Source organism: Papio anubis, chromosome X, assembly GCF_008728515.1.
Source record: "Papio anubis isolate 15944 chromosome X, Panubis1.0, whole genome shotgun sequence".
NCBI classification, from domain to species: domain Eukaryota; kingdom Metazoa; phylum Chordata; class Mammalia; order Primates; family Cercopithecidae; genus Papio; species Papio anubis.
The window spans coordinates 42,974,119-42,987,520 of NC_044996.1; the positions used below are offsets into that span (position 1 = coordinate 42,974,119).

The 13,402-nt window shown below is 42.5% G+C and overlaps 1 protein-coding gene across 7 annotated transcripts in view; it reads left to right on the plus strand.

Annotated features, from left to right (window-relative positions):
* CHRDL1 (chordin like 1) overlaps window positions 1-13,004 on the plus strand; it is a 125,715-nt gene extending 112,711 nt beyond the window's left edge. For all 7 annotated transcript variants that reach the window (XM_009198119.3, XM_031660707.1, XM_009198121.3 and 4 more), the window contains exons 10-12: window positions 2,543-2,710; window positions 4,759-4,848; window positions 7,866-13,004. In XM_009198119.3, the coding sequence (XP_009196383.1) occupies window positions 2,543-2,710; window positions 4,759-4,848; window positions 7,866-7,996 (389 nt within the window). In that variant the 3' untranslated portion in view covers window positions 7,997-13,004. The remainder of the gene's footprint in view (window positions 1-2,542; window positions 2,711-4,758; window positions 4,849-7,865) is intronic.
* The last annotated feature ends 398 nt before the right edge of the window (window positions 13,005-13,402 follow it).

The following is a 13,402-nucleotide window of genomic DNA, read 5'->3' on the forward strand; positions in this document are numbered from 1 at the left end:
GAGGCTGACCTTGCCTTGCATATCAGTGGCCACCCACGGGCTTGGGTAAGATGTCCACTTGCTGAAGGTTCCCCAACTCACTTCTCACACTGACGTGCCAAACCCCTATTAACCTCAGTAGGGAAGGCACCAGGTTTAAGAGGCCAAAGGAAAGATCCAGAGCCAGCAAACAAGACATGGGGTTTTATTAGGGGCTTACGTACAGGGGAGAGAGTCCAGTGGAGGTGGGCTGGACAGGAGAACCACCTTACATATAGAAACAGTCCAGTGGCAGTGGGTTGGGCAGGAAAACTGCAACCTCTTGCAAACAGCATGCAGTTTATATAGCATTTTCACCGAACACTCTCCCCTTAACGACCTCCACCTGGCAACCTTCATCTAACCCAAAACTCAAGGCCCCAATGCCCTGTGCAGCCCCAGGGATGAGCCTGGGGTTCAGATGGTCCTCATAGACAAGGAAATAATCTCCCAGTTGGCCACGCCCGGATTCCCAAGCTGGGAACACACATTCAGATGCGTCTGCCATACAGGGTCATTCTAAGGGTACACTTAAGTTATTGCTATCATGAGCATTTACCATACATACAACCACAATACCATCCCAATAACTGGAATTTCCATAATTACATACTCCTTTTAGGTTATGGCATTAAAAGTCCCTATTAAGACTTAAAAATTTTCCCAGCTGGGATAATACCTCTCCTTCATTACCCCTTCCGCAAGGAATTCTGGAAGGCTCAGGATGGGAACATTCTCTTGGGCTGTGGAAATGGCCAGAAATGACTTCAAGCACATCGTCTTCCCCAAAAGAAAATGAGAGTAGGTGGACATGTAGTGATCAGAAAGCACCTTGAAGTGCAGAGTGTGAAAAATGGCGGATATTGCTGAGTAGGTAGTTCTAAAGACAAACTTTGCTTTTCTTAGCATTTTCAAGTACCAGCCAGGGTTAAGTCAATAATGAGTTTTGTTGTTTGTAGATCCCTTCAGTCAAGTAAATTAAGCTCTTGGAGGGAAGGAGGTAGTGGTGCAAGATGACTCTTCAGGCTACTGGGAGAACTTTTAGTATATTACAGGTACTGCCAGTGCCATCATGGATTTCATGTCAGCTATAGCTGTAGCCAATATTAAACTGGTGAGCAAAGTTTGAGAAATGAATTTGGCTGTCATTCTAAAGGCAGTAATTGAATACATAGAAGTCTCTGTACACTCAGTGACCTCCTCCCTCTCTCCAACCCATGTAAAAAGTGCTAGCACATAGCCCTTAATTACCTAACATATCACCAAAAAGACTGGCCCACCAAGTAAATAAATAGCTAAAAAGGACAAAAGGAGGAAAACAAAAAGCTTGATTCCACAATAATCCACAAATTGAGTTTTCCAATCTGGAATCGTCAAGAGAAGACTATGGTTTTGTCCTTACAATGCCAAATGGTGGTGGGGGTGGGAAAGCTAATCAGGTTACCAAGAGACATACAATAGCAATTTGATTACAACTTCTAGTCCAAATGTGTCTGATTGGCTAACAGTGAGTCTCCCTAATTAGAGTCACAGACCCAAAGCATTCAACACTCAGTGGTTTCATCCTCAACAATTCAGATATTCTTACAGATGGCATCTGTTGTTCTGATTTGAGTGTACGCTTTAAGTACGCAGCTCAAGAGAGTACTGATTACAAGGCCAGCAAGGAAACTTAACTCACTGATAACCAACAAGAAGAAACTTTTTAAAACAGGGGGCTGAGGAAAGAGGAGGGTGGAGTGAAATGGAGAGTATTAGGGGGTTGGTGCCTCTATGCCTGCAAGCTGAAATTCAACAGTTTAGTTTACACATTAAATGATCCATAGTTGAGGGACCTGACCAATTTTTTGTGTCTCCCGACCATTCATTTGGCATAGCATACATATGACTAATCTGACATCTAGATTTTGGCACTGGTGCTGATCCGGTATTATTGTTCCCCTTACAAACAAATCAAAGAGCATTCAGAAATGTCAAGCCAATTTGGATAGATCCTTTGGGCAAGTATATGCACATAAATGAGTGTCATGAATGTTTTCTAAGTATACCAAAATGATGTCAGGGATGTTAACCAAAGCCCTTTTTCAGCCCATTCCCTGGGCCTCACCTGGCAACACTGAGCTGGACAGAGCATGATCCTGACCCTGTATGGCAAATCCTATGTTCCCGTAAGTGCCTAGGAGATTTGTACCTGGCTACATTTTTCCTCATGAAAGTCCACGTCTCGGTGACAATAGTAGGGGGCCAGTGTTCCAAAGAATTTTGAATTCTGTCAACACATGGACTTCAATCAAAGGTTACGTGCTCCTTTGTGATTTGTGGCTTAATCTGTGGCTTGTTGCAGTGGCAGCCTAAGCTGGGCTAATCAAGTATCGGTGGAATTTCTGTCTCTCCAAGAATGTTCTTGTTAATTGTCCACTTTTGATAAGTCTGAGATGTTATGAACAATGAGATACATAAATGTAGAAGTTCACTTCTAGCTTTAGAAAACCATGACAAAATTCTACTTGCTTCCTGATTCCAGAAGAACTTCCAGGCCAAAGCTTTGACAACAAAGGCTACTTCTGTGGGGAAGAAACAATGCCTGTGTATGAGTCTGTGTTCATGGAGGATGGGGAGACAACCAGAAAAATAGCACTGGAGACTGAGAGACCACCTCAGGTAGAGGTCCACGTTTGGACTATTCGAAAGGGTGAGCAAGACAACATTAATTTCTCATCTTTGTAAGGGGGCACAGAAAAGGATGAGAGGACTCACTTTAATTTTGCTTCAACCTGTTCCTTCGTTTGGATTAGAAGTTTTTTTGATTGCTTGGAAACTGACACATCTAACGCTATTGTCATTATGGCCTTTCAAATTTTACGATGGCCTATGCTAAAGATCACGTATTGACCCTTGGGTTTCCAAAGCTGTCTTTTTCACACCACCAAAAGCTGGAGAAGTGATTCTCAACCCTGGCTGCCCATCAGAATCATCAGGGAGAGTTTTGGTTTCCTTTAAAACCAAATATCTGGGCCCTACCCCCAGAAATTATGATTAGTTGATCTGGAGTGGGGCATGGGCATCAGTGTTTGTTCGTAATGCATCTCAGGTGATTGTAATGTGTAGCCAGGATTACAAACTATCAAACTGTAGTCTGTCATTCTTTCCAGAGTAAAGTTCAACAACCATGGAAACCCATTCATTCAGGGCAAAGCTAAGTCCCTAATATTGTAATGTGTATTATGGGGTAAAACAAATTTAAAACATCCTCCCTGCCCTCAAGAGGGTTATAGTCTTACTGGAGAAACCCCAGTCATAATGTTCAGTTCCTTTTCTGATTATTCGCAGTGACTACCACAGCAAGCCACATTCTGTTCATTGTGATCGTACAGCTCTTCTAACTTTTTGCAGGCTCAAGACTAGTGCTGATTTAGTGTAGTCAAGGTTCCTCGTACTCCAAGTGGATAAGTGAGATTTCAGCTGGAAAATATACACATCTTTTTGCTACTGGCTCTCACATAAGGCTCAAGAGTACTCAAACTTCTGTGTGCTTCAGCATTACACAGGGAGCTGGTTTTAAATGCGGATACCTGGCTCCATCCCAGAGATAGGAATTCAGTAGACCTTGGGTAGAGTCCAAACATTCGCATGTTTAACAAATAGGCAGATGATTCTAATGCACGTGGCACTTGGACCAAGCTTTGAAAAAGACTGCTCAGTGTTTATGAGGCTTTTTTCTCTCCCTTTAGACAACAGTCTTTATCTAAAGAATGCATTTCTCCCTAACCCTTAAAAAAAAAGATGCTTGAACATGTATATGTTTCTCATTCATGCTTATTTTTGGTCTATGCCTAGGAGTGTTGATTTGCCATCTTTAACTCCCTAGCTCATCCATAACAGGACACCTAGGACTAGGCACTGGTTTATTGCGATTCCCCAGCAGTGGGCCCACTATTCATCATCCCACATCTTTCACCTCTCAGAGGTGTGCAGATGAATTTCACCTTGCTAATGTAGCATCTGAATAGCCCCCTGTTCACAGTGCTAGGTTATCAAGGTCTATGCTTGGTGGACACAAAAAAAAGAGGCTTAATCTACTTTACCCGTTTAAATGGGCTGGTAACATGTTGCTCCTTAACTATAAGGGCAGTTGCCAGTTGTCTACCTGTTACTGTGATAAAAGTTATTCAGGCAAGGTTGAGACTGTGGAGGGCACTCTATTTTAACTCTCCCCATTTATGAATAAGGAAGGATCTGAATATTTCCCAAAGGAAAATATGCTTTTCAGTGGGTTCAATGACAAGGGTGGCTTCTCCATTTACAAAACCAACCTGCCTGCAATCCCACTGCAGGCTCTCAGTGCTTAGCCAGGAAGGCAGCCCAGTGGTTTGGCATGGACACAGTCTACCCAGGTTGGGGGCAAGGGCAGAATTTCTAATACTGCCTTTAGCTGAAGAAGCTCCAATAAGCACTTATGCTAGATTCCATGTGGCTTTCCCTAGGAGAGAGTCCCATGGTCAGCAGCACTATCTCCATCCACTGGAGAAGCCGAGGGGAAGCCAGTAAGCCAAGGAAACAAATGGAGTCAATTATAACCCTTGAGCCATCCAATTTCCTGGTTAAGCACATTACACAGCCCAGCTCGATACTCTTAAGCCCTAGTAATGAAATGATATGCTGAGCCTGAGCAGAAAAAAGGGAGTTGATGGTTCCAGATTGAGTGCCTGACCACTTGCTCCACTTTTTGCTTGGCCCTAGGCATTCTCCAGCACTTCCATATTGAGAAGATCTCCAAGAGGATGTTTGAGGAGCTTCCTCACTTCAAGCTGGTGACCAGAACAACCCTGAGTAAGTAGTGCTTTTCTTGACTGCTCCCTGGAAAGCACATCCAGTTTTCAATTTAGCATAGCCACAGCTAAAGTCCCTCTGCAAACTCAGTGAACATTAGCACTGCTCAGTATCAACACTACAGGATGTTCCATCTCTCTTCTGGCTGACTTAGCAGTGAATGGGGTGTCTGAATGTAATCTAAAAAGCTTGGACATGGTGAATACAAACCCAGATGTAGTCTGAGTGTAGGATACCTCAGGTCAAGGGTTCCTGAATGTCTTTAATGAAACTGCTAAACACAGAGTCTCAAGAGGGTTGGAGAAAGCTCATAAGATTCCAGGTCTGGTATATTTGTGGAGACTTCACATCTGGAAGGGTGTGTCCTCTGGTGGTGGGTTTGAGAGGCAAAGAGAAATTGAAGGCATATCAATTCCTGTGTTGTGTGAAAGCTCTTTTACTCGTTGGGAACTGCCCCTGGGTGGTCATGTTTCCTTAACAGCATTCAGGCACTCAAAAATACTTGCAGCTCTCCCACTTTCCACACTAGATGGAGCCTAGGGACTAAGATACTGCTAGGCATTGGGGCGGGTGGTGAGCACTTCTAATGGGCTAAAAGGCACACAGTTTCTATCCATAGGGAATTATAATGGTTGAGACAGAACATGAAACTGCCTTCAGTATGAATTAGTATAGTTCTGAGGAGTTAAAATATCAAAGTGCTCAGGGGAATTTGCAAAGAACAATGAGATGAGAGCCAGGTGGGCTTAGTTGGGGAAGGCTTCGGGGAGGAGGTGTGTTTTGAAAGAGAAGGGTATGACTGGGCAATGGGTCAGGAAGTCAGTCCAAGAAAAGGGTGCAGCCTAAGAGAAGACTCAGACAGGAGCAAACAAGAAATGTGGGTAGGGGAGAGGAATGATCACAAAGGCCACAGAAGGTGCACTAAAAGATTAGAAGATTTGGAGGTAGAAAGCAGTCATAGGGCCTGAAAAAAGCCAGTAAAATGTTTAGACATAAGGCAAGTAGCATCTGTCGTTGCTGCAAACTTACAAATAGCATAGAGATATCAATACGGTGCTTTGGAAAGATGTCTTTCGGCTATCAGATGCATCCATTACATTAAGCACATACTTTGATGAAACCAGATTATGAAGTGCCCAATTTATCATGCTAGGACATTGGAATTGATCTCCAGGCCAGAGAATGCAAGTGGATGTTTTTAAGCAAGTGAATGGTGCATTCAGGTCTGCTTGCTTGCTTGCTTGCTTGCTTGCTTGCTTGCTTGCTTGCTTTCTGTCTTTCTTTCTTTCTTTTGGAAAGAGGTCCTCACTGTGTGGAGTGAAAGGTGGACCCTTAGTAAGAGAAGTGGGATAGTCTGAATTAGGAAGTAATTATACTATATTAAATCAGTGAGACAGGGGAGGAGAGGTCACTGTGAGAAACATTTCTGAGGTTAAATCAACAAGATCAGCATCAAGGAGAGAAATGAGTTTGGAATGGGTCTGATATTCATAACTTGACTGGGTGAATAGTAATACCATTCACCAACAGTGAAACTGTGAAGAATAAGCAGGTATTGGTGAAAAAGAGTTTCACTTGGAACATGTTTAGATTAATATGCTTAAGAGCCATCTGAGCAGAGTTATCCAATAGGCAGCTGGAAAGAGAGCCAAGGCAGTCAGTTGCTTGTCTTTGGCAGGACTAATAGAAAATAACAGGACAGTATGATAATTCAAATGGAAAAGTTGGGAGTCCTTACATGTGAGTAAGAAAGGAGGCAGAGTCTAGGATCCTAGGATCAATGACAGGACTTTTGAAGTTACTTGTTTTAGTTCATACTGTGAACAAGGCATTATGCTAGGTTCCAGGGGACTTAAAAAATGATTTAGATGTACTCTGTGCCCATGGCAGGATTTGGGGTATATAATGGAGTAGAAGGTATGTGCCTCAAACTGTGTGTAGCTGAAGGAAGTTGGTATGATCCTACAGAGTCACCTAGGAGCAAAGAAGAACAAACCCAACTCCTTTATATAATGTGCATAGCAGAGCGCAGCACATTATAGAGATTCAGTAACAGCTGGTTCCTTGCCCAAATCCTCTTCTCGTTTTTTGTTTTTCCTTCTGTCTTCCCATTGAGTCACAGAGAATGGGGAAAAGGGATAAATCCAAGGGAGAAAGGAGCAGATAATTCAAGCCCATAGGGAAGGTGGGTCATGTTCTCATGTGGCTAAGGGAAAGAAAAGAGGTTCAAGACAGGTTTGGGCTTAAGAGGAGTTGGCTTAACTTGGACTAGGAGTTCTCCAGTTGCAGTACCATGAGCACAGGAATAAAAAGAAGACAAAAGACAGTATCCAGGTGGGCAGAGACAACAGGGGATGGAAGGGCTACAGCCAAGTTTACTCTGAGTGGAAAGGGATTCCATGGGGTATGTAAGAATGGATGAGGAGCCATGGGAAGTGACTTAGGGTGCTAAGGGGGTATAAGGACAGCATGTGGACATAGGAGAAAGCAACGTCAAGAAGTTTTTAACAAAAGATAGCAGGAATAGAGAAAAGAGTGATACATAATCAAATAGTAATCAAGTAACCCAAACCAATATTTGGGAACCCTAAGGGTGAGCAAAGCCCCAGTAATACAGTAGGTGCTGTTTTCCAAAGTGCCTTTTTGACCTGGTGCCAAGTAAGCTGCCTAAATAGCTAACAAGCAGATATTGAAGCATTTTGCAAATGCTAAATATACTGTAAAAATTCCAAGAATAACACTTAGGTTTTGCTCTTGAGGAGGGGCAGTTCTGTATTATTCTTGGGATTCTTACAAATGCTATGGGTTGAAATGAAAACTTCATTTCCCATTTTCCATATCTGCCACTAGAAAAGGGTTTTGGGGGCATTTTTGGAAACCAGCTGACATTTGTATTCCAAATCCCCTGGTAGGTCCATGAGTAAGTGGGTAAGCATGGGGTATATTGGTTCTATTCCTAATTTGCTCTGCTCTCCTCTCACACACTCCCAGCCACTTTGTGTTTATTTGCCTTTTAGGCCAGTGGAAGATCTTCACTGAAGGAGAAGCTCAGATCAGCCAGATGTGTTCAAGTCGTGTGTGCAGAACAGAGCTTGAAGATTTGGTCAAGGTTTTGTACCTGGAGAGATCTGAAAAGGGCCACTGTTAGGCAAGAAAGACAGTATTGGATAGGGTAAAGCAAGAAAACTCAAGCTGCAGCTGGACTGCAGGCTTATTTTGCTTAAGTCAACAGTGCCCTAAAACTCCAAACTCAAATGCAGTCAATTATTCACGCCATGCACAGCATAATTTGCGCCTTTATGTGGAGTGGTGTGTCAGCCCTTGAACATCTCCTCCAAAGAGACTAGAAGAGTCTTAAATTATGTGTGGGAGGAGGAGGGATAGAACACCACAACACTGCTCTAGTTTCTTGGAGAATCACATTTCTTTACAGGTTAAAGACAAACAAGACCCCAGGGTTTTTATCTAGAAAGTTATTCAAGCGAAAGAAAGAGAAGGGAATTGCTTAGTAGGAGTTCTGCAGTATAGAACAATTATTTGTATGAAATTATACCTTTGAATTTTAGAATGTCATGTGTTCTTTTAAAAAAAATTAGCTCCTCATCCTCCCTCCTCCCTCCCTCCCTCCCTTCTTCTCTCTCTCTCTCTCTCTCACACACACACACACACACACACATCCGTACTCACATTAAACTAAAGCTTTATTTGGCAAAGCTGGCCGAGACTCTATGTTACTTTTCCCTTGACTGGATCCCAAGTAGCTTGGAGGTTTTGGTGCCCAGGAGAGTAAATAATTGTGAACAAAAGGCTCTGCCCTTAGGTCTTTGTGGCTGTTTAAGTCACCAACTATAGAGGCAGGGTGAAGAATAAGAACACTATTTCATGGCCTCATTCACTCACTTAGAAATGGTAAATAATTTTTCCCTAATGATACCACTTTTCTTTTCCCCCTGTACCTATGGGGCTTCCAGAAAGAAGTTAAATTGAGTAAAATGATCAGAAACTGAATCCATGTAAGACAAAATAATTGTTGAAGAAAGAAGCTGATAGAAGTCAAAAAGGCCATCTTGTTGCTTTCACATCAGTAAAATTTACCAAGTAATAGATCAGTACTCACTAATATTTTTGAGACCATAGTTGTCTGGCCAGAAAAATTATATTAAATTACTAAATTCTAGAAGCTCTTTAAAAGGGAAGTTTTCCTCCTTCTCCAATTACAGGAGTTGATTTTTACTTTGCAAAGTGGCTTGTTCCTCATGAGTATCTGCATGTTGGCTCTTCAGTTAAGAAAATTATTGATCATTTAGGGAGCTGGATATTCTGATATTTTTATCCTAAACCTTCCTACTATCCTTGCCTTATTCATCAAGCAGGTATTTTAGCTGAGAATTCTAGAGAAGGCTTCTCCTAAAATATCTACTTGCAGCCCAATACCAGAGCATAAATTATCCATTCTGTGGTCTGGCTTTAGAAATCATCTTTGTGGGAAGACTTAATTCTTCACAGCAAGGATCTCAGGCATGCCTTCTAGATTTGTTCCCTCTGAGGGGCAGGAATGAACTGTAGAAATGTTTTAAGGACCCAGAAACCCCATATGTCTCATTCCATGACTATAGGTGAGAGAATTTTTCCTAAGAGGATTTGACACCAATAGGGGAAAATGTAAAATGTTCAGTCTTTATGACAACCTGGCATAAAGGAGTCAATTTTTATAAAAGAAACACAAGGGCCTTATGGCCAGGGCTTCTGGGGACAAGACTCTCACCAGTTCATCACACACGTTCTCCTCGGAAGAGAGAAGCAGGACATCCCTGTTGAAAGGTCACAAAGCATTTGTGTGTGTGTGTGTGTGTGTGTGTGTGTGTGTGTGTGTGTGGTAAAGGGGGGAGGGTGTTATGCAGCTGCTCCCTACATCCCAGAGGTGGCAGTGTTTCCATAATGTGGAGACTAGTAACTAGATCCTGAGGCAAAGAGGTGTTTCTCCTTCTGGATGATTCATCCCAAAGCCTTCCCACCCAGGTGTTCTCTGACAGCTTAGCCTTAAGAGAACATGCAGAGAGTTTCCCTAGATATACTTCTGCCTCCAGGTGCTGGGACACACCTTGCAAAGTGCTGTGGGAAGCAGGAGCTGGGGAGCTGTGTTAAGTCAAAGTAGAAACCCTCCAGTGTTTGGTGTTGTGTAGAGAATAGGACATAGGGAAAAGAGGCCAAGCTGCCAGTAGTTAGTAGAGAAGAATGGATGTGGTTCTTCTTGTGTATTTATTTGTATCATAAACACTTGGAAAAACAAAGACCATAAGCATCATTTAGCAGTTGTAGCCATTTTCTAGTTAACTCATGTAAACAAGAGTAACATAACAGTATTACCCTTTCACTGTTCTCACAGGACATGTACCTAATTATGGTACTTATTTATCTAGTCACTGTATTTCTGGATTTTTAAATTAATAAACAAGTTAATTTTGAAAAATCATCTGTAGTCTTGTTGCATAAGTAATTGACTCTCTGGTCAATACTGACCTTGGACAGGGTAATAGGTCATGGGTGGGTGCGGTAGTTTCACAATCACCTTGACATTCTTATACTATAGCACAGTGGTTAAGAGTGTGAACTTTGCAGTCAGACTATTTAGATTTTTAAGCCCAGCTCTGTACTTACCAGCTGTATTTGTCAGTCTCCCCAACTATAAAATGGTATAATAGTGGTAGTATTTCCCTTTGCCTGTAATCTTGCAGTGAGCTTTAATTTAGTCATTGCATATAAAGTGATTAAAATAGTGTCTGGCGCATAGTGAGTATTCATTTATGACCATGGATATTCACGGATGTCATGGCACTGAAATTGGCTGTTGATTTCTGATCTCCCTTTAGGTCAAGATACTTAAGAGATTGGGTACAGAAGGCCATTGACTTAGGTTTCAGTGCGGCCTCAATTTTGGTCTGCTGCTCACATTATTTTTTTTACAAGCATTTGTATAGGGATCAGAGTAAGAGTTTTGTCACATATGTTGATCCAAACCAAATCCCCTCAAGCTCCCAATACTAGCTAAATTTGTGCTATCACAGAAGCCAAAATATGAGAGTGCTTCAAGAGAGTAGTCAAACGTGTCAGGTCCTGCTGAGAAGTCAAATAATATAGATACAGAAAAGTATATATTGGTGTTAGCAACATAGAAGAAAAGTGTTGGTGTAGTGATTGGAACAGAAACCAGATGGGAGTGGACTGTAAGAAGTGTGTGGAGAGATGAGGAATTGGAGACAGCAGCTAAAGACAACTCTTTGGAAAAGTTCTACTGCAGAGTATGGAGAGATACGGTGAAGGAAGGAGCTGGAGAAGGATATGAGGTCAAAGGAAAGCCATTTTGTCTTAAATGTGGGAGCTATTTGGCCATATCTGAATACTGGGGTGGCAGGGTCCTATAGAAAAGATTGAAAATAATGAGGAAAAGGAGATTAGCCTGTCGTGTGAGATGCATAAGAAGCCATGCCTCCATGCTGCACCCCTGGAACTCACAACAGTTCTTGACCCACACCCTGGATGGAGTTTTGGCCTCATTGCCAACACTCATGCTGAGCTGTGCGTAGTACCCCTTTACACCTAGCATACTTTCTTCTGAAATGTTGGGCTTTAGATCCCAATATTGCTCCACCTCCATTGAGGGAACTGCAAGTAACTCAAACCAGACAGCTTGGCCCTCTTTCTCCGCTTAGCCACATCCGCATTCCACCCAGTCCTGTCAATTTCGTCTCCTAAATGTAGAAAATGTTTACAGGTTTTTCTTCCCTATAGTCTCCTCACCTGCCGCCACTGTGATTCCCAGGAAGCACTGAGAAGTTCTGCCTGTTACAACATGTTACCCACCCTTTCATTCCTTTCTTGCTTTGACCCTTGAAGAAGATCAGAATATGACACCCCCAAATATGACACTTTGGCAGAAGGATTATTTTGACCTGCAGGCAATTGAGAACCAACAGATATAGACACAGTTATCTGCCTTCCCCTTATCTGCCTAAAAGCAGGGGATGAATTTCCCTTTGAGAAAGATGCTGCCCTAATATGGTTTGGGTTTGTGTCCCCACCCAAATCTCATGTTGAATTGTAATCCCCAATGTTGGAGGAGGGGCCTGGTGGGAGATAATTGGATCATGGGGACAGATTTCCTCCTTGCTGTTCTTGTGATAGTGAGTGACTTCTCATGATACCTGGTTGTTTAAAAGTGTGTAGCCCCTACCCCTCCTCTGTCTTTTCCTCCTGGTCTGGTCATGGAAGAGATGCCTGCCTCTCTTTTGCCTTCTACCGTGATTGTAAGTTTCCTGAGACCTCCCCAGAAGCCATCGTGCTTTCTATAGAGCCTGTGGAATCATAAGTCAATTAAACCTATTTTTTTTAGTATAAATTACCTAGTTTCATGTATATCTTTACAGCTGTGTGAGAATGGACTAATATACCCCCATTCATACCAGGGAGAGAAGAGTGACTCTAATCATTGAAGACTGGAAGTCAGCAACAAGATGAGTTTGCAGAAACAGACTGCTATGGTTTGGATATGGTTTGTTTAGCCTCACCAAGTCTCATGTTGAAATTTGATCCCCTGTGTTGGAAGTGGGACCTAATGGGAGGTGTTTGGGTGATGGGACAGATCACGCATAAATGGCTTGGTGCTGTCCTTGTGGTAATGAGTGAGTTCTTACTCTTGGTTACTTGGAGAACTGGTAGTTAAAAAGCCTGGCCTCTCCTCCTCTGTCTCTTGCTTCCTGTCTCACCATGTAATCTGCACACACAAGCTTCCCTTCTTCCACCATGAGTGGAAGCCACTGGAAGCCCTCACCAGAAACAGTTGCTGGTGCCATGTTTTTTTTTGTATAGCCTGCATAATCATGAGCCAAATCAACCTCTTTTGTTTACAAATTACCCAACCTCAGGTATTCCTTTATAGCAACACAGACTAAGACAAAGACTTTACTAAACTAGCCCTTACCCTCCATTAGTTCCCCTGTATATGTTCTAGTCACTTTCCCACATTTTATCCTCCCTTGAATCCCAAACCTTTCCTTTGTTAAAAGGCCCTAAGTGTAACCACTTGAGTATCACTTCCTTTTTATGAATTTCTGTGCATGTAAATATTAATAAAAATTGTGTGCTTTCCCTTCTGTTAATCTGTCTTTTGTTAGTTTAATCCACAGTCTCCTAGTTACTGAACCTAAGAGAGTAGAGGAAAAGTTTTTCCTCCCCAACACCTACTTCCATGATGGGCTCTGCTAGAAAAAGAAAAAATGTCGATTGACCGCCTGTACCACCACACATATCAACACTGCTGCCAACTGCGCTAGTCCTGGTAGGGGCTCTTGCTGCTGGTCTAGAGATGCCACCACAGTGGTGATGCTCTGGAATCCTCAGCATTCTCAAATGGTACCAGATCCTGTGCACAAGTAGAGAGAGTACCCTCTTTCCTCCCAACCTGTGATGTTACACTCTATCAGCTTATGTGAAACCAGTTAACAAATAGTTCTTGAGTGTGTATTATGTGCACCAAAGCAGGGTCTTCTTGTGTCTC